We start from the raw sequence: 15,993 nt of genomic DNA, 5'->3' as shown, positions 1-15,993 counted from the left end.
GTCCTCTATTTACTGCAGGTAGCTGAAAAATTCTAAGTGACCTGACGAGATCCCTCTGGTCTTTTATGAAGGTACGGTTTTAATTAGATAACGTTATCACTTGTCCCTTGAAGTCAGTATCTCCAGATGCATCACAGCCACCTAAACCTTACACAAAGGGATGCTTACAGCCATAGGAAAGTGCACGTGAGCCTTGGCACTGCCCAGCCATGCTGTGTTCACACAGCAGTGGGGAAAGCTTGCAGGTAAAGCTAATTCCCACTGAAGGCTGATTGCTTTCAAGCCATAGGATTTGCTGGTTCTGTTGTACCTAAAATAGAGACGCTGATTGTCTGGAAGCAATCTTAGAGCAATTGAAGCAGCCTTGGTAATTAGGAAAAGGCTTTTTTTGTTTGTTTCAGTTGGATGGTTGTGTACTAAAGAATATCTCTCAATGGAGGGATGATTGCTCACGTGTTCTTAATTGATGCTTAATTGGATTGTGCCCAGTCCTCCCTTCCAACTGCATCTATATAGATATATAGATATATAGGGTATATCTAAGTCCATTTGTGTCTATTTTTGTCCACATTCTGGGCATGTCTTGCAACACAGCAACAAGTTTTAACAGCAGCTTTGTAAACGCTACAGGCAAACGCAATCCCTCATAGAAACAACTTTGATTTCTTGTTTTATTGCTCCACCTTCTGGTTAACTGGCATTTATTTATTCAGAAAAGATCTGGAGCGAGAATGGGTAGCAAGAAAACCCCGTCACAAAAGCCACAAAGGCCACAAAGGCCACAAAGCCCTTCAATGGCCTCTCGTTCCATAGGGCGCCATAAAGCGGAACCCTCGGCTCTGCCTGCTACGGCCTGCGATCCCCGTCGGCACTCTTCGGAACTCTTCGGCATTCTTCGGGAGCTGTTCGGCAGCTCTCTGGCTTCGGGAGCCAATCAGAGGGCTTCGTGTGTTCCCGCTTTAGCTCGCTGGCTCGTGCTGGTCCGCGGGCCGGGCCTGAGGGAGGAGGAGGAGGCGGCGACGACCGTTGGTCGCGGCCTTTTGTGGTTCGGGGCGTGTGGAGGAGGAGGTCGACTGTTAATTACTTCGTAACTGAGGTAATACTGAGGGTCTGGCCGGGCTGGTGGGGAGGGGAAGCGGATTTGCGGCCCAAAAAGGCGGAGCCCGAAGGGTGGGTGCTCTATGTGGAGCCTGTGGTGTCTCTGGGGGTCGTTTGGGTGGCTGTGTGCTGCTGTGGTGATAATGTGGTGAGTTGGGCTGGGTTGAGTTGGTAAGTGTAGCTTCAAAGTGGGGTGGGCTCAGACTTTGAAGCTCCTGCCCTGCTCCTGCCTGCTCTCGGGTGAAGCTGTTTTTCATCACAGCTTGAGAATGTGTGGGCTGTGATGTTGGGCTTCAGCTTGGCTGGCTGAGTAAGGATGGGGGGGAAGCAGGAGACTGAACACTAATGCTGTGGGTGCTTTGCTTTCAAAGGGAACATGACTGGAAGAGCTAGAGCCAGAGCGAGAGGGAGACCTCCAGGACAGGAGGCTGCCATTCCTCCTGTGGGAGCTGCATCTGTAAGTTTAATTAGCACAGCTGTGCCTTGAAATGTTATTACTGCTCGCAGTTTTAGTGTGTGTGTGCTGAGTGAAAGTCCTGTATAGGCTGGCACTCATACCATGTAGATTGAGTGAGTGCATCTTCCTTTGCAAAGCTTAGTTTCATAAGTGTTTTCAAAGCTTTTTTTATAAGAGGCTGCAGAAGGAAGAAGAGAGCTGAATTCTAGATGGTCCCTTTTGTCCTTGGCACTGTAGTGGTACAGAGGCATTGTAATACCACAAAGTTGATTCTGTTTGTTATTATTATTATTATTTGAATAAAAAAGAATTAGGTTGAGGGATGTAAGAGATGTCTTTAACTTTCTTACAAACCTGTGATTGTCCCTGTTGTGGGAGCAGGAAAGAAGTGGGGGGGGAAGGAGGGTGTCTGGACAATTAGTTGCTGAGAAGCCTTTCTGAATGGGGAAACTTCAGCCTTCAAGGAGGTTGTCAAGAAGGTGACACTAAGCTCTGTATTGGTGCATGGTGGGAATATGAGGGATGGGGACACAAACTGGAATGAGTTGTTCTGCCTGGACTGAAGGGGTGGGGGATTCCAGGAGAGAAATGCTGGGAGGTTGTATGACAGTGCAAGAGGTTCTGCTTTATTGTAGGACAGAGCCTTTCTACTCTTTGGCTCAGGTTTTGTCATTGTCCTTGATGTTGGCCTGTTGCTTGTACTTAAAATAGTAAACCTGGGGAATAACTAACCGTACCTGTGGGGCAAACTCCAATTATCTGGTCAACACTGCATTGAATTATGAGGTTTTTTGTGGCTGGCAGTTGTGTTTTGCAGTCACTAAATAGAATAAATCTCTATTACTGGGAACTTGAATTGTTTTGTGGGAAGATCTTGAGTTAGTACAGCTCATTCAGAAGTGTTTATTTAAGCATGACACTTTTTAATGTTATATGTACACTGAACACAAAAGTTAGAAGGGCTGTTTCTTTTTAAAACAGACATTTACTTGGAGTATCAGTGGAGACAGTGAGAATGAGGGTAGTCCAGAGATTCTGTGCAGGGTTTGGAGAGGGTTTACTGCTGTTAAATGAGCATCATCCCAAACCCCATTGTTTTAGTATTGAAATCACAGGGTAATAACTCATAGTACCTAATATAGGGGAAAGAAATAAAATACGACTGCTGCACTTGGGTGTTTGGGTATTCTGGACTTTGGTTATTCACTGGCTTTGCTTTGTTGTATACCCAAAATGCTGTTTTTTCTGTTGCACTGGAAATAGTTGTTCTCAACTATTGCAGGCTCAAAAGAGTTTGCCAAGTCTTCTACCTGGGCAGCGGCAGCCTCTGCAGCCTCCACCACTGACAGAAGAACCCGGTGGCCGTGGGCGACAGAGAGGCCCTCAGGATGCTCCAAAGGCACTAGGTCAGAAGGAGGGGGAAAAAAGTTAATTTCCCACAAGAACGTGTGTTTTGAAGGGAGTGCAGTTAATATGCTCTTTATACAGCATTTCTAATTCTGCTCTCAAAATAACATCTGTTACTATGTTTTTGAAAAGTTTAGTGTGATGATTGTGTTGTCCTGGTTCAGTTATGCTGCACATTAGAATGACTTGAGAGCCAACTTTAGTAGGGCTTGAACAGAGTATGATCTTCTTTATCAAAATGGTAAATAAGTTTCTTTGTCTCAATAGGATTGCAGATTTCGGCAGGGTTTCAGGACCTGTCTTTAGCAGATAGAGGCGGACGTCGTCGGGATTTCCATGACCTCGGGGTGAATACTCGACAAGCCATAGAACATGTTCGAGAATCAAAAACTGGTATGTCCAGATTAGATTATAAACAAATGTAACCAAATTGAAATGAACAGTAGTTTTGCTTTTTTTCTGCTTTTAGCATCCTGTTGGGAGACAAGTTAGGAAAAGGTATAAGTTGTTCCTGATACCTCAAGTGTGGTTTTAAGTCTGAAAGAAACCGAAATGAAACTTGGAAAAAACGTGACCTGGAGCTCGTTCTCACTGTGTATTGTTTTTATTTTATAATCTTGAGATAGCAAAAGAATTGTCACCTCTTTGTGTTTGAATGGGAATGTGGACATCTATACTGATTGGTTCTTTTGTTAGTTCCTGTTCAATATCTATGATTCACAAAAAGTAGTGTGTCCGTTTGTGCTTTGGTGGCAGTTCATTCCTGTATTACATGGTAACTGCCCCTTAGGAGGTTAAGTTACTGATGTGAATGCCTGCCTCCTTTGATGTAGGAGCTTTCCTGAGGGACAAAGGAATTATAAAAATCTCTGGTGATAGTAATAACGCTGTGTGCATGGAATAATTTCTTTAAACATTACTTTTGTAGGACAATTGCTGTAACCATATGTGTGACTTAAATGTTTTAGAGTTTCTCAAATTTAATAAAATATCATTGAATGGCAAAGCTTCTGAAACTCCTCATGTGCTTCTTGTTTTAGGCTCTTCAGGTGCTGTGATAAAACTAGTTGCAAACTTTTTTCGTCTCACATCTCGACCCCAATGGGCTTTGTATCAGTACCATATAGACTATAACCCTGAGATGGAAGCACGTCGCCTTCGATCAGGTTTGCTCTTTCAGCATGAAGACCTACTTGGAAAAACACATGCATTTGATGGAGCAATATTATTCTTGCCAAAAAGGCTACCAAATAAGGTGTGATATGAGAATACTGCCTTGCTTTTCTTTTCACTTGTGTTTCATGTTGTTTCTTGTTTCTTACTAGTCTGGTTAACTAAAAGAATAGATGTATCATGAGCAACATTTATTTGAATTGAATATGATAGTATAAACTATTTTGTTTCCATAGTGAATTTGGTAATAAACTTTTGATTCTAATGCTTGTACTCTGCAGACTGGCATGCTCGTCTGCACAGAAGCAGGTAGTACAGACTGTATTTTACCATCAGCTGTCTTTCTGCTTGGATCTTTTTTGTAATTTGCACGTTCTGAGATCTACTGTAATAGAAAGGGTGGATGTACTGGGTATACATAGTAAGGTTTTAGCAGCAGGGGGGGCTCTGGGGTTGCCCCTGTGGGAAGAGTTCAAGTCTGCCATGTTATATACAGATGTTTCCAGCTGCTGCAGGCCAGTGTTGAGCCTGTGTGATAGCGTGGTAAAGAAAGGGGGGAGAAAAGTCTGAGCAGTGGAAGTGTGAGAAGCAAGGAGCAACCACGGGAAACTGCTGACTGTACCAACTGGCTCAGCCTCTGTTCTTACTGAAGGAACGGAGTGTGACCCGTGGCATTAATAAGGGCCAGGGAAAAGAGTCTGGAGTGAAGGAGGGAAGTTGTTTGCTCTCATGTGCTTTAATGTTTGTCTCTGCCTCCTGGTATCTTGCACAAGGTGCCTTGGGGATAGCTCATTTTCTGTCTTTCACCCAAGCAAACCAAGCATTATAGGCTGTAGTTTGCAGTCATAGTAGCAAATTCAATTCCTATTTCAGTAAAGACTCAAGGTTATTAAAATTTTAATATGCTAGTACAATCTGATGTTGATGAAGCAGAGTCTAGGTATAGCCCATGTGCCATTAGTTTTATTAATCTTAAGTTCACCGTTTTCAGATTACTGAAGTATTTTCTAAGACCCGAAATGGAGAAGATGTGAGGATCACAATTACATTGACTAATGAGTTGCCACCTACTTCACCGACATGTCTGCAGTTTTACAACATCATTTTTAGAAGGTTTGTTTGCCCAGCTATGTCTTTGTAAGAAGTGATTTGAAAAAAATCTAGCTTAATGTTTCATTTCCAAGGAGTGGACTATAGATCAACATAGTGAATGTGAACTTATAAGCCTTTGTAGCCACCTTTTCTGTGTGGCCAGCCACTCCTGGTAACATTTTAGTGCGTGGCTGCCTGCACACTGTGATGTGAGTTGGTGTTGAGGGACTGAAACTGGTTGCTTAGAGAAGCTGTGGATGTCCCATCCTTGGAGGTGCTCACTGTTGGGTTGGATGGGGCCCTGAGCAGGTGGTTGGCAGCCCTGCCTATGCAAAAGGTTGAATTGGATTGTCTTCAGTCCCTTCCAACCCAAACCATTCTGTGGTTCTGGTGATTTTGGTACATGTTGGTGTAAAATTAGTTTATGCCTTTTCCCTGTGCATGTTGATTCACATTGCAGTGCTCATTCATCTAGGCATTAGCCCTGCCCTCTTCTACTGTGTGTGGATTTGCCTGTTAAAGCAAAAAGTAGTTTTGGACCATGAATGAAAACAGTTGTACGAGAGGTCAGACCATGAGGAGTTTGATAAATAATAATGATAAAGGATAACTTTATTTCAACTTCCAGGCTTCTGAAGATGATGAATTTGCAGCAAATTGGACGTAACTATTACAACCCGAAGGACCCAGTCAGCATCCCTAATCACAGGTCTGTCAAAATGGATACCAAAGGGAGACACAGAGAATGATTTTTTTTTTCTTCAATGTTTCTCCTGTTGTTTATCTTATAATAAGCCATAGATGTAAAAAATGTTATTCCAAGGACAGAAATAACTCAAGTATTTGAGTAGAGATCCTTTAAATCACTGTATGTGTTTTAAGATCCTGTTTGTTCTGTTTTGATAGGTTGATGATTTGGCCAGGCTTCACAAGCTCTATTCTTCAGTATGAGGAGAGCATTATGTTATGTGCAGATGTGAGCCATAAGATTCTTCGTAGTGAAACAGCTTTGGATTTTATGTACAGTCTCTATGAACAGGTTGAAGAGAGAAGATTCAGAGATGCCTGTGCAAAGGAGCTGATAGGTCTGATTGTTCTTACAAAGTAAGTCTCTTTGGAACCTTCTAAGAGATCTGTTTTGTTGTTTGTGGTCCATGTCCTGAAGAATACAATGAAGTATTGGAAAGCCAAAAAATTTTACCATTATCCCATTAGCAAATAAATTGAGGTGACAGCATTTACAAAAGCAGGAAATGTATATTGGATTAGATCTGTTTTCATTTGGTATGTGGTGCAGTGTAGCTTTTAGTAAAACTGATGCCTGTTATAAAAGGGAAGTTGTAGTTACTGTTGCTCAGATGAGTAAAACTTCTGACTTATGTGAGTATTGCCAGTAATTTTTTCTTCATAGTTTTGTTTCATTTGTAGTTGAGTTAATGATTTAAAAAAAAAACAAAAAACCAAGCACAAAACAACAAACGAAACCCAAAAGTGATGAAATGGTTTATTCAGGTACAATAACAGAACATACAGAGTTGATGACATCGACTGGGATGCCAATCCACAGTGTACTTTCAGACGAGCAGATGGCTCTGAAATCAGCTACATAGATTACTACAAAAGGGTATGGAAACTTGCTTGTCAGTTTGTGTGGTATGTTATAACGTGGGTTTTTAGAGCATTGTTGGAAGCTTTACCTATGATGCAGTTGTCTTTAATACTTTATAATCTGAATGAAGTAACTGTTGAGTTGGTATGAGTTCAGCATTAGCGGTCCATCTCACAGAGTAGGAAATTGTGCAATAAGGCCAGGAGGGGGAGCAGGGAGCTCCTTGCAAATCTCAAACACAGAAAGGAAGTATACAGCGAGTAGAAACAGGAACAAACAAGCTGGAATGAATAGAGAGGGAGTGTCCCAGCATGCAGGGATGAGGTTAGGAGAGCTGAAGCCCAATTGTAGTTAAAAGTTTTGAGGCATGTAAAAGGTAACAAGAAATGCTAAGTTACCAAATGCAGCCTTTTCTTCGGTCTGCATTATGAGGACAAGGCTTCAGGAGCCTCAGGTCACAGGAAAAAAAACTGGAGGAATGTCTGGAACAAGGAAGATCTACTGCTGGTAGAAGAGGATCAGGTCAGGGAGTACTTAAGCACACTGGGTTGCACCCACAAGTTTTGAGACAGCTGCCTGATGATACTATGACACATTTTATTAGTTCTAGGCCATTTAAGATAAAAGTTATGTATGTATTTTATAGCTCAGCCTTCTTTAAAATTAAACCTCCTACTGGAACACAGTGAACATCATTTTCTACTGTAAAAAAGAATGGGGCTTTATTTAGATTTTGCTTCTTTATAAACTCCATCTATAAGCTAGGACAAGGTTTTTGTTTTGTTGTTTTTCCCCCTTCTGGCCTTTGCTATGATCTCACACTCTTGTTTTTTAAACGGTATTATTTTTTTGAGGTGTAATTCTCTTTAAGAATAAGAAAGATTTGAACGGTGAAGTATGTTTTGCTGTCAGCTTTTTTTTTCCTGTCTAAATTAAATTAGTAACTGCTAAACAGACCAACTCTTGCCAGATGCATGGAATAGTCACAGAAGGGTTGAATTTCAGACTTGTGAGGAATCTTGTTTGATTCGTGGGATGTATTGAATTAAATAGCTCTGTAGGATAGGAACCTTGTCCATTAACTAACTGAAACGAGCATCCTAATCTTGAATGAGGTACTTTGGGTGGTATTGCCTCAAGATATACAGGACTGTTTCTGTTGTCTCTTGCAAGTCAATATCTTACAAATTAATAACTTGATCTCACTAATAGAGAGAACAGTGCTTCCTTGTGTGGCTTTTTCTGATGAAAACAACTCCCCTAAGATAATGTGTTAATTGGAGGAAGAAAAAGAAGTTGATGGCTGCTTTTTTTTCTTTTTTAAATAAATTTTCTGAAATAAGTATTAAGAAAACTCAGCGTTTTTTCTGAATAGACTGGCATACAATATATGTTTCTAATACAGCAATATAATCAAGAAATCAGTGACTTGAACCAGCCTGTTTTGATCAGTCAGTCTCGGAGGAAGAGAGGAAACATGATGGTAGGACCTGTGGTTCTAATCCCAGAGCTGTGCTATCTAACAGGTACTGTAGCAGTAGTTTCTTCATATCAAAGCGTCTGTCAAACCATGCCTCTCACTGCAGCTGGTATTTTGACAGCATCCACTATAGATATGATGCTTTGGTGGTGGTGGTTCTTTCTTTTGGGGAGACTTTTTGGACCTCAATAAAACCCTTAAACCCCTTTGAAGTGGTGGGATGTGGTTTTGACTGTTTCCTGGGCATCCATAGATGAAAAATGCTTATTGTGTGGAGGTCTGCTAACTACTGCAGGTACCTCACCTGGAGTTCAAGAATTGCATGTGAATTGGCACCAATTCTGGATGGATACCTGGAATGGTTAGCAGATGTTCAGTTTCAGGTTCTGAATAAAAGTGTAGTACTTTGATTAGGAAACTTCACTGCCATCTGTGACATCCTAGACATTTCTTAGTCTTTAGTCTAATCTGTTTTTGTTATTGACAGGATTAACTGAGAAGATGAGGAATGATTTTAACATGATGAAAGACTTGGCTGTTCATACACGACTTGCGCCTGAGCAAAGAAAACGTGAAATTGGAAAGCTTATTGAATACATGAAAAAGTATGTTAGCTGGGTAACCCCTGCACTTCATTGCCATTGTTCACATTTCATTGTTCATTTGTTGTTGTTCACAACAAACTTATTTCTTGCGAAATTTTTGTAAGCCTTACTTAAAAAAAAAAAAAAAAAGTTTCAGCAAGAACAAACTTGTTTTAATTGAAATGCTGTTTTTGAACAGGGATGAATGTGTTCAGAAGGAACTCCGGGACTGGGGCTTAAGCTTTGATTCTAGCTTACTATCGGTTACGGGAAGAGTTGTTCAAGCAGAAAAGATCCTTCAAGCAGGAAATGTGGTAAATAAATCAACTTTTAACATTTTCGGGGTCTGTCGCCAGGGAAGGGAGTTCTTAAAGGATAAAATGCTACTTGTTGGAGGAGGATTGTGAGAGAAAACTGCACACAAGTCACTGTCCATGTGCTTTAAAACTTCTCAGACTGTCCACAGGTTCTGTTTAAAAATGCCTGGCTTGCATTGCAGTTGCCTTTCAGATACAAAAGTAGGAGAGTACAGTTGTTTGTAGTTAGTTTCCATTTATTAAAATACCAAGGCCTTCAAATGAAAAGCCACCAAGTCATTCTGTGGACAGAACATGCACAGAATCTTCACTCCAAGCTGGGTAAATCTTTAATATGAATAAATGAGATTCCATTAAATTGTGAGTTACTGTAAGACATAGTGTTTGGTTTATGATAGTCTGTGCCATAAAGGATTTGATGGTTTTCAATGGATGCTAGACAGGAAATATTTTTTTAACAGTACTTAGCAAAGCATTTTCTTCATCTTGAAAATACCTTATACCTTCTGTCTGGGGGAAATATATATTAATACATGAAAAGCTTTGTAGCTATATCCAGCCAAAGCCTGCACAGCAAGCAGTGACTTAAAATGAAGGAAACATTTAAAGAGTGTAGGATGCCTTGAAAGATTTAGGCAAAGCTCTGCTGATGTGAGTGACGTTAGCAGAAAAGAAAACCACCCACAAAACAACACAAAAGTACTTCTGTATATTCTAGGCGGATGTGTTTGCAGTCTGTCTTTGAAGTGTTTGATAAAGTGGTGTTTCTTTCCCACTTGTTCTTTACAGTTTGATTACAATCCTCAGTTTGCTGATTGGTCACGGGAAACCAGGGTAGCTCCCTTAATCCGTGCAAAGCCTCTGGACAACTGGGTACTGATATACACACGGCGTAACTATGATGCTGCCAATACGTTACTTCAAAACCTGTTTAAAGTCACACCGTCCATGGGAATCAGAATGAACAAGGCAACCATGTAAGTCTGTTGGAAGTCTGATGGAAAATGGTTTTGTTTCTAGTGAGGTCTATCTGTTAACATGATTAGCTTGGTAAATAAGGTAGTATTGAATCTCAAGTTACCCACTTGTGCTCTAAGATTTTAATTTAAAAAAGGAGTTCCTTTCAGTTTGCAGGTTCTGCAGATCTCTCAAGCAAGTGCTGTTTCTTACTCATACTTCTCTTGTGGAAGTTTTCTCTGCCCAAGTCAAACAACATTAATCATCTGATCACTGAGCAGAACGTTCTCAGCTGCACTTGTGCAATACAAGGAGTGTATGTTTTAATGGCAGCCTTTGCCAGATCTTCATTTATCATCTTTACAGATAGCATTGAATATTTGTCCTTGTTTTAAACTTTAATCGCCATTGGAAACCTAAGGGAGGGATTTCTTAGTGATCAGTACAAGTATTATGTGTTTATTAACAGCTGTAATTATGGCACATAATGCTGTGTTGATGTGTAATGGGTATTTGTTTTTGCTTGAGGTTTCAGTAGCTGTTAGAACTGTTAATACTTACAGGAAGAAAAACAAAATTTCTCCTTCTTTCAGGCTTGAAGTGGATGATAGAACAGAAGCTTATTTAAGGGTTCTGCAACAAAGTATTACTCCTGACACCAACATAGTATGTATAATTTCAAAGGACATTAATCTCTAATTTGTATTTTTAGACTAGTGGATTAATTCTTAGAAATAAAACCCTTGGCTCAAAGATATCTACCATCTCCTGTGTGCCCACTCACAGTCCTGTTCAAATTCCAGTGCACAAACTAGTAGCCTCCTATTTAAGAAGCCTTTGTCCTTTACTTCTGAGTATAGCCACTGAGATGTTCCAGGTAGCTCTTTCACTGTCACTGATTGTTTCTCGGGTGTAAGGAACTTTGAAACAACTACAGTTGCCATGTAGATCTGACAATTCAGTTTCCTAATAACTTTTTTTCCCCTTTAAAGGTAGTTTGTATTCTGTCCAGTACCCGAAAAGATAAATACGATGCTATCAAGAAGTACCTGTGTACGGATTGTCCCATTCCAAGTCAGTGTGTGATTGCTCGTACTTTAAGCAAGCCTCAGACTACTTTGGCCATAGTGACAAAAATTGCCTTGCAAATGAACTGTAAAATGGGTGGAGAACTTTGGAGTGTTGAGATCCCAGTAAGTGTGGTTTTTTGTGTTTTTTTTTTTTAAATTTTTTTATTTTATTTTATTTATTATTATTATTATTATTGCTATTTTCTTTATTCAGTCTTATTTAAAAATCCTTTTTGCAAAAATAAGCCAAGTGCTCTCGGTCTGGTTTGTTCTGTGTCTGTGACAAGAAGCATGAAGCTTAATTTCACTAAAAAGAAATGTAATTCTAAGAACTGAGTCTGTGCTTTTCTGAAGTGAACTGAAACTGCAAATGGTTAAGCCTTGGACTTGATATATTTTAAGATGAAGGTGCTCTGTCATGTCTGCACACACTAACACGTTTTGTATTGATTCCTTTTAAGCTGAAGCAGTTAATGATTGTGGGCATTGATTGTTACCATGACACTTTATCTGGAAAGCAGTCAATTGCTGGATTTGTCGCTAGCCTGAATGAAATAATGACACGGTAAGATTTGAATGCCAAAGAAAAAGTTAGAATCTTAACCAAAAAGAGGCTGAAATGTGGTAGGATGTTGTGAAAGCCTATGAATTGGCTTAACTGTGTACTTACAACAATTATCTGTGAATAGGAATAGTTGCTTCCCTTGTGAGTTCTTCCTTGCACGACATCTGCTAAATAGCCTTGCCCTTTTTCCAGAGCACTTGACAGTGAGAGCAGATGGGATGCGTGTGTGTGGGGGGGGTGACAGTGGCACAGGCTCTTCTCCCACTTGAGTTCGCTTGAATTACATTGTTTTTGATTGGAAGGAATTTTATGTGATGCTGAGGGACTTCTCTACCACGAGAGTTTTGCAGGGAGAATATTCATATAGTGCCCTAATTCCTGCTTGACTGCTTTGACCCGCAGTAACCGTATAGTCTGAGAGTAGTCACAGCCATTTTAATTAAAAAATATATATATTTTTAAATAGAAGTAAGCCCTGTAAATGCTTCCAAACTCATTTTCTTTTTTTTCTTCTGTTTTTTCACAGGTGGTTTTCACGCTGTGTTGTTCAAAGCTGTGGGCAGGAACTTGTGGATGGGCTCAAAGCCTGCTTGCAAAGTAAGGGAAAGCTTTTTGCTCTTGCAGAGAAGTTAAGGAATGACAAATTCCCTTCCTCAAGAGAGATCTGTTTATGTGCATTGAAAGGAAGCACTACCAACTTGTACTTAGCTAACACATTCATGTTTTCTTTCTTTATAAATATTGCTGAAGTTGAGTATTATTTTTCATGCATTCTGTTGTTGATTCCTGTGTCTTCTAACAATAGCTGGTAGCTTGTCAGTGTGCATCCAAACAGATTTAGAGTAAGATTTAAAGGAGCTCAAAACTACTTTAAATAAACAAATGTTTGTTGTTTTTCTCTCAGCATCTCCATTAAGGAAGTTACCCTGCAGAACAATTGCAAGCAACATTCTAAAATAGATGGGATTCTTTTTCTTCTAGGGTAGGGATTTGCTTTGAATTGGCAGTCCTGAAGCATTCATTGGATGGAACAAACAGTACTTGTAGTATTGATTTGCTCTTGTTGTGTGTTCACACAGCATCACCATGAGATTGCTGCTTATTTTTCTTGATGGTTATTAGGACCATTATTTCTTAGCAGATTCAGAAATGCCTTTCTATTTTGTTTTGTTTTTTAAGCTGCTCTGAAAGAATGGTTCAAGTGGAATAAATATTTGCCCTCCCGTATTATTGTGTATCGTGATGGTGTGGGAGATGGACAGCTCAATACATTGGTGAATTATGAAGTGCCTCAGTTTCTGGATTGCTTGAAGACTGTTGGTAAAGACTACAAGTAAGTCCATTTCTACCAGTCCCTTTTCTCATACTACAAGAGAAACAGTCCAGGTTACAAAGAGTGGTTGCTGTTGAAGATTGTTTCCTCTTTTCAACGTTGTTTATTTTTGCTTGAGCTCAAATAGCTGCTTTTCTGAGGGTTGTTTACATGAAAATCTAAAGTTACAAACAAGGTCCAACTTAATCTAAACTAGGAAGGGTTATCTATGAAATGGATGTCCTGCAGAATTCTGGTTATTTTTAATTGGAAGCTCTAGACAATCTGCTCCGGAAATATTCTGTGGCTTCTTTTCCTGGACTGAGTTACTTATTTTCCTCTTTCCTCTTAATTCTACTTATTTGTTTTAGTCCAAGACTGACTGTGATAGTTGTGAAGAAACGAGTGAGTACCAGATTCTTTGCACAGACCGGTGGAGGTCTTAAAAACCCACCCCCTGGTACTGTCATTGATACAGAGGTGACCAGACCAGAATGGTAAGTTCTGGTGTTGTTATCTTTGTTAGCAACCTGATAATGAAGTAAAACCATTACCATACACTCAGATAATTTAAGTTTTTGAAGATTTTCTAGCCTTTCAGGAATAGAGGAAATGAGCTGTTCTGTGGCCAAAGTAAAGCGTGTGCTCTGGGGCTTAATTAACGTCTGTGAAGTGGTTCTAGGGAAATAAGCAGGGGAAATTGGTGGGCATGTCCATTCTTTCTAAGAAAACCAGACTTCCAGGTTTTGTTTCTTCTATTACAGGTATGATTTCTTTATTGTGAGTCAGGCAGTGAGAAATGGTTGTGTTGCGCCCACTCATTATAACGTAATATATGACACTAGCAAGCTGAAACCAGATCACGTACAACGTTTAACCTACAAACTCTGCCATATGTACTATAACTGGTCGGTAAGTATTTCCTCAGGGAAAGGATCATTTTACTTATTCTAAGCATCTGTGTTGTAACAACCCACGGGAGGGTAAAAAATGGTATCTGATAAAGGCCAGTGCAAATCCAAAATGTTTGCAATTGTGCATCTTGGCCTAGAGTGGCTGTCAGAGAACTGATCTTCTGCACTTGCCTGATCTATCTGAAGATTGAAGAGATCATTACTGTCACTAGAAGTTAGTGGCTGTTTTGGGTATTGTCCCCAGTTTCTTTATCAAAAGCAGAGCTGGAATAATTGTTACCTGCAGAAATACTTTGTGTAAAGATGGAAGTGTTCGTCCGTTTCCCTTTGAGCCTCTTCTGTTTCATGTGAGGTCAGCACAGAGTTAGCCAATGCTTGAAACAGTCTTGAGATTTGTAACTTTAGCACTGAGAAATAATTAATGCAGTTTGTCCCACCTTCAGTGAGGTAAAGCATAGGATACAAACAGGCATGAGAAGCTTTCTGGGAGGGAGGAGAGGAATAGAGGTGGGGATCTGTTTGCACAAAGTCTTCTTTAATGCATTCAGTGTAAGCAATATTTCACAGATGGCAGGGAGAGCACTAATCACTGACCTTGTGAATTCCAGCACTCCTTTTGTTATTTGAAAGTAATTCTTTTATTTTTCTCCCCCTTTCTACAGGGTGTTATCAGAGTACCTGCTCCTTGCCAGTATGCCCATAAACTGGCTTTTCTTGTAGGTCAGAGCATTCACAGAGAACCAAACCTGCTGCTTTCAGACAGACTTTACTATCTCTGAAGTTATTGGTTTAAAAACAACAAAGTTCAGATCTAGGGATGGTAGAAATGTGTGGTTTGGGTTGGGGTGGGTGGATGGGGGGGTTGGTTTTCATGAGACACACGCATGGGTACGTGCAGTTGTGGAACTTTATTTTCACTGTAGAAGGAGAAAGATTGAAGATAGCAGGTCTGTGTTTTCAGTAAGACTTTATTCAACTGCATAGAGGTAAACAGTCTTAGAGACTGCTGCAGGTTCATAGGTGAACTTAGTTTTGTGGTCAACATTGTTCATTAGTTTTCTCATTTAAAAAGCATTCACTTGATTTCCTGTAAGGAACATTAGTATCTACATCAGCACTGACTTGGGGGGGGAGGAAGAAAGTCACGCTATTTACAAAGGTTTTTGGTTTTTCATTTCCAAATAATTGGAAGGGCTTAGGTGTCAGTTCAGATTATAATGCTAAGGTTCTTGCTGGTAACTGTTGAGCAGGAGTGGCTTAATTTGTAAGACAAAACATGGAGTGCTTCTGATGTTTTATTACCAGCTGTCCCGTTAAACTAGGTCAGACAAGCGTTGGATTAGTGCTGTTTTTTTGAAACTGACTTGTGAACTTTGTTACTTTTCTTTGCAAGATCTAAATAAAGTTGTAATCCTGCTTCCTTGATCATGTTAGGTGTGTTTGTTCTGCATGCGTAAAGACTGACCCTGGCAAACCCTGTGCCATGCTAGTGCATCTTCCATAACCGGTCTTTAGCTTTGTAATGCTTCTGGAGTCTTGCATTTAGATTTATTCTTCAGTAAACTTGTGCGGCTTCCTACAGTTCTGAAAATGAGGAGGCTCTGCAGCCTGTATTCAGGTAGGCTTTTTCTTTCCTCAGCCAAAAGAATGATGGCAACCTCTTTCTTGCACTTGTAGTTTGTAATGAAGATATGTGTTTTAATTGGTAAATGTTACACTTTACTGCTGCCATATTGTGCCACTGTATTACTTAGTATCTCTTATTTCTTTATCGTTATGTATTACTACCTTGTGCCTGTCCAGGGTGTTCCTTCTCACATGATTCTTTGGTTTCAGGTCAGTAAATAAGGGGTTATTGTGTCTGCTCTGTAAGCAGCCGATGACAGTTCAGAGGCTGCTGCTGCATATACTGCTTCTCCTCCACGTGGGTGCAGTGTTTGAACGCACAGCTTGCACAA

The 15,993-nt window shown here is 40.1% G+C and overlaps 1 protein-coding gene across 1 annotated transcript; it reads left to right on the top strand.

The window, feature by feature from the left end:
- The first annotated feature begins 957 nt into the window (after window positions 1–957).
- Window positions 958–15,460, top strand: PIWIL1 (piwi like RNA-mediated gene silencing 1). Its single transcript, XM_015878009.3, has 21 exons — window positions 958–1,096; window positions 1,470–1,555; window positions 2,838–2,961; window positions 3,230–3,355; window positions 4,003–4,217; window positions 5,127–5,248; window positions 5,856–5,936; window positions 6,134–6,331; window positions 6,740–6,851; window positions 8,242–8,362; window positions 8,804–8,921; window positions 9,100–9,214; window positions 10,007–10,194; window positions 10,768–10,840; window positions 11,167–11,367; window positions 11,706–11,809; window positions 12,336–12,406; window positions 12,989–13,142; window positions 13,493–13,618; window positions 13,886–14,033; window positions 14,698–15,460. Exons 2-21 carry the CDS (start codon window positions 1,475–1,477, stop codon window positions 14,812–14,814), a joined length of 2,595 nt encoding a protein of 864 aa, XP_015733495.1. The 5' UTR covers window positions 958–1,096; window positions 1,470–1,474; the 3' UTR covers window positions 14,815–15,460.
- Window positions 15,461–15,993: the final 533 nt, after the last annotated feature.

The sequence above is a fragment of the Coturnix japonica genome, chromosome 9 (genome assembly GCF_054131305.1).
Source record: "Coturnix japonica strain WE chromosome 9, WE-NBRP24, whole genome shotgun sequence".
Taxonomy (NCBI): Eukaryota; Metazoa; Chordata; class Aves; order Galliformes; family Phasianidae; genus Coturnix; species Coturnix japonica.
This window is presented reverse-complemented; position numbering and strand designations above follow the sequence as displayed.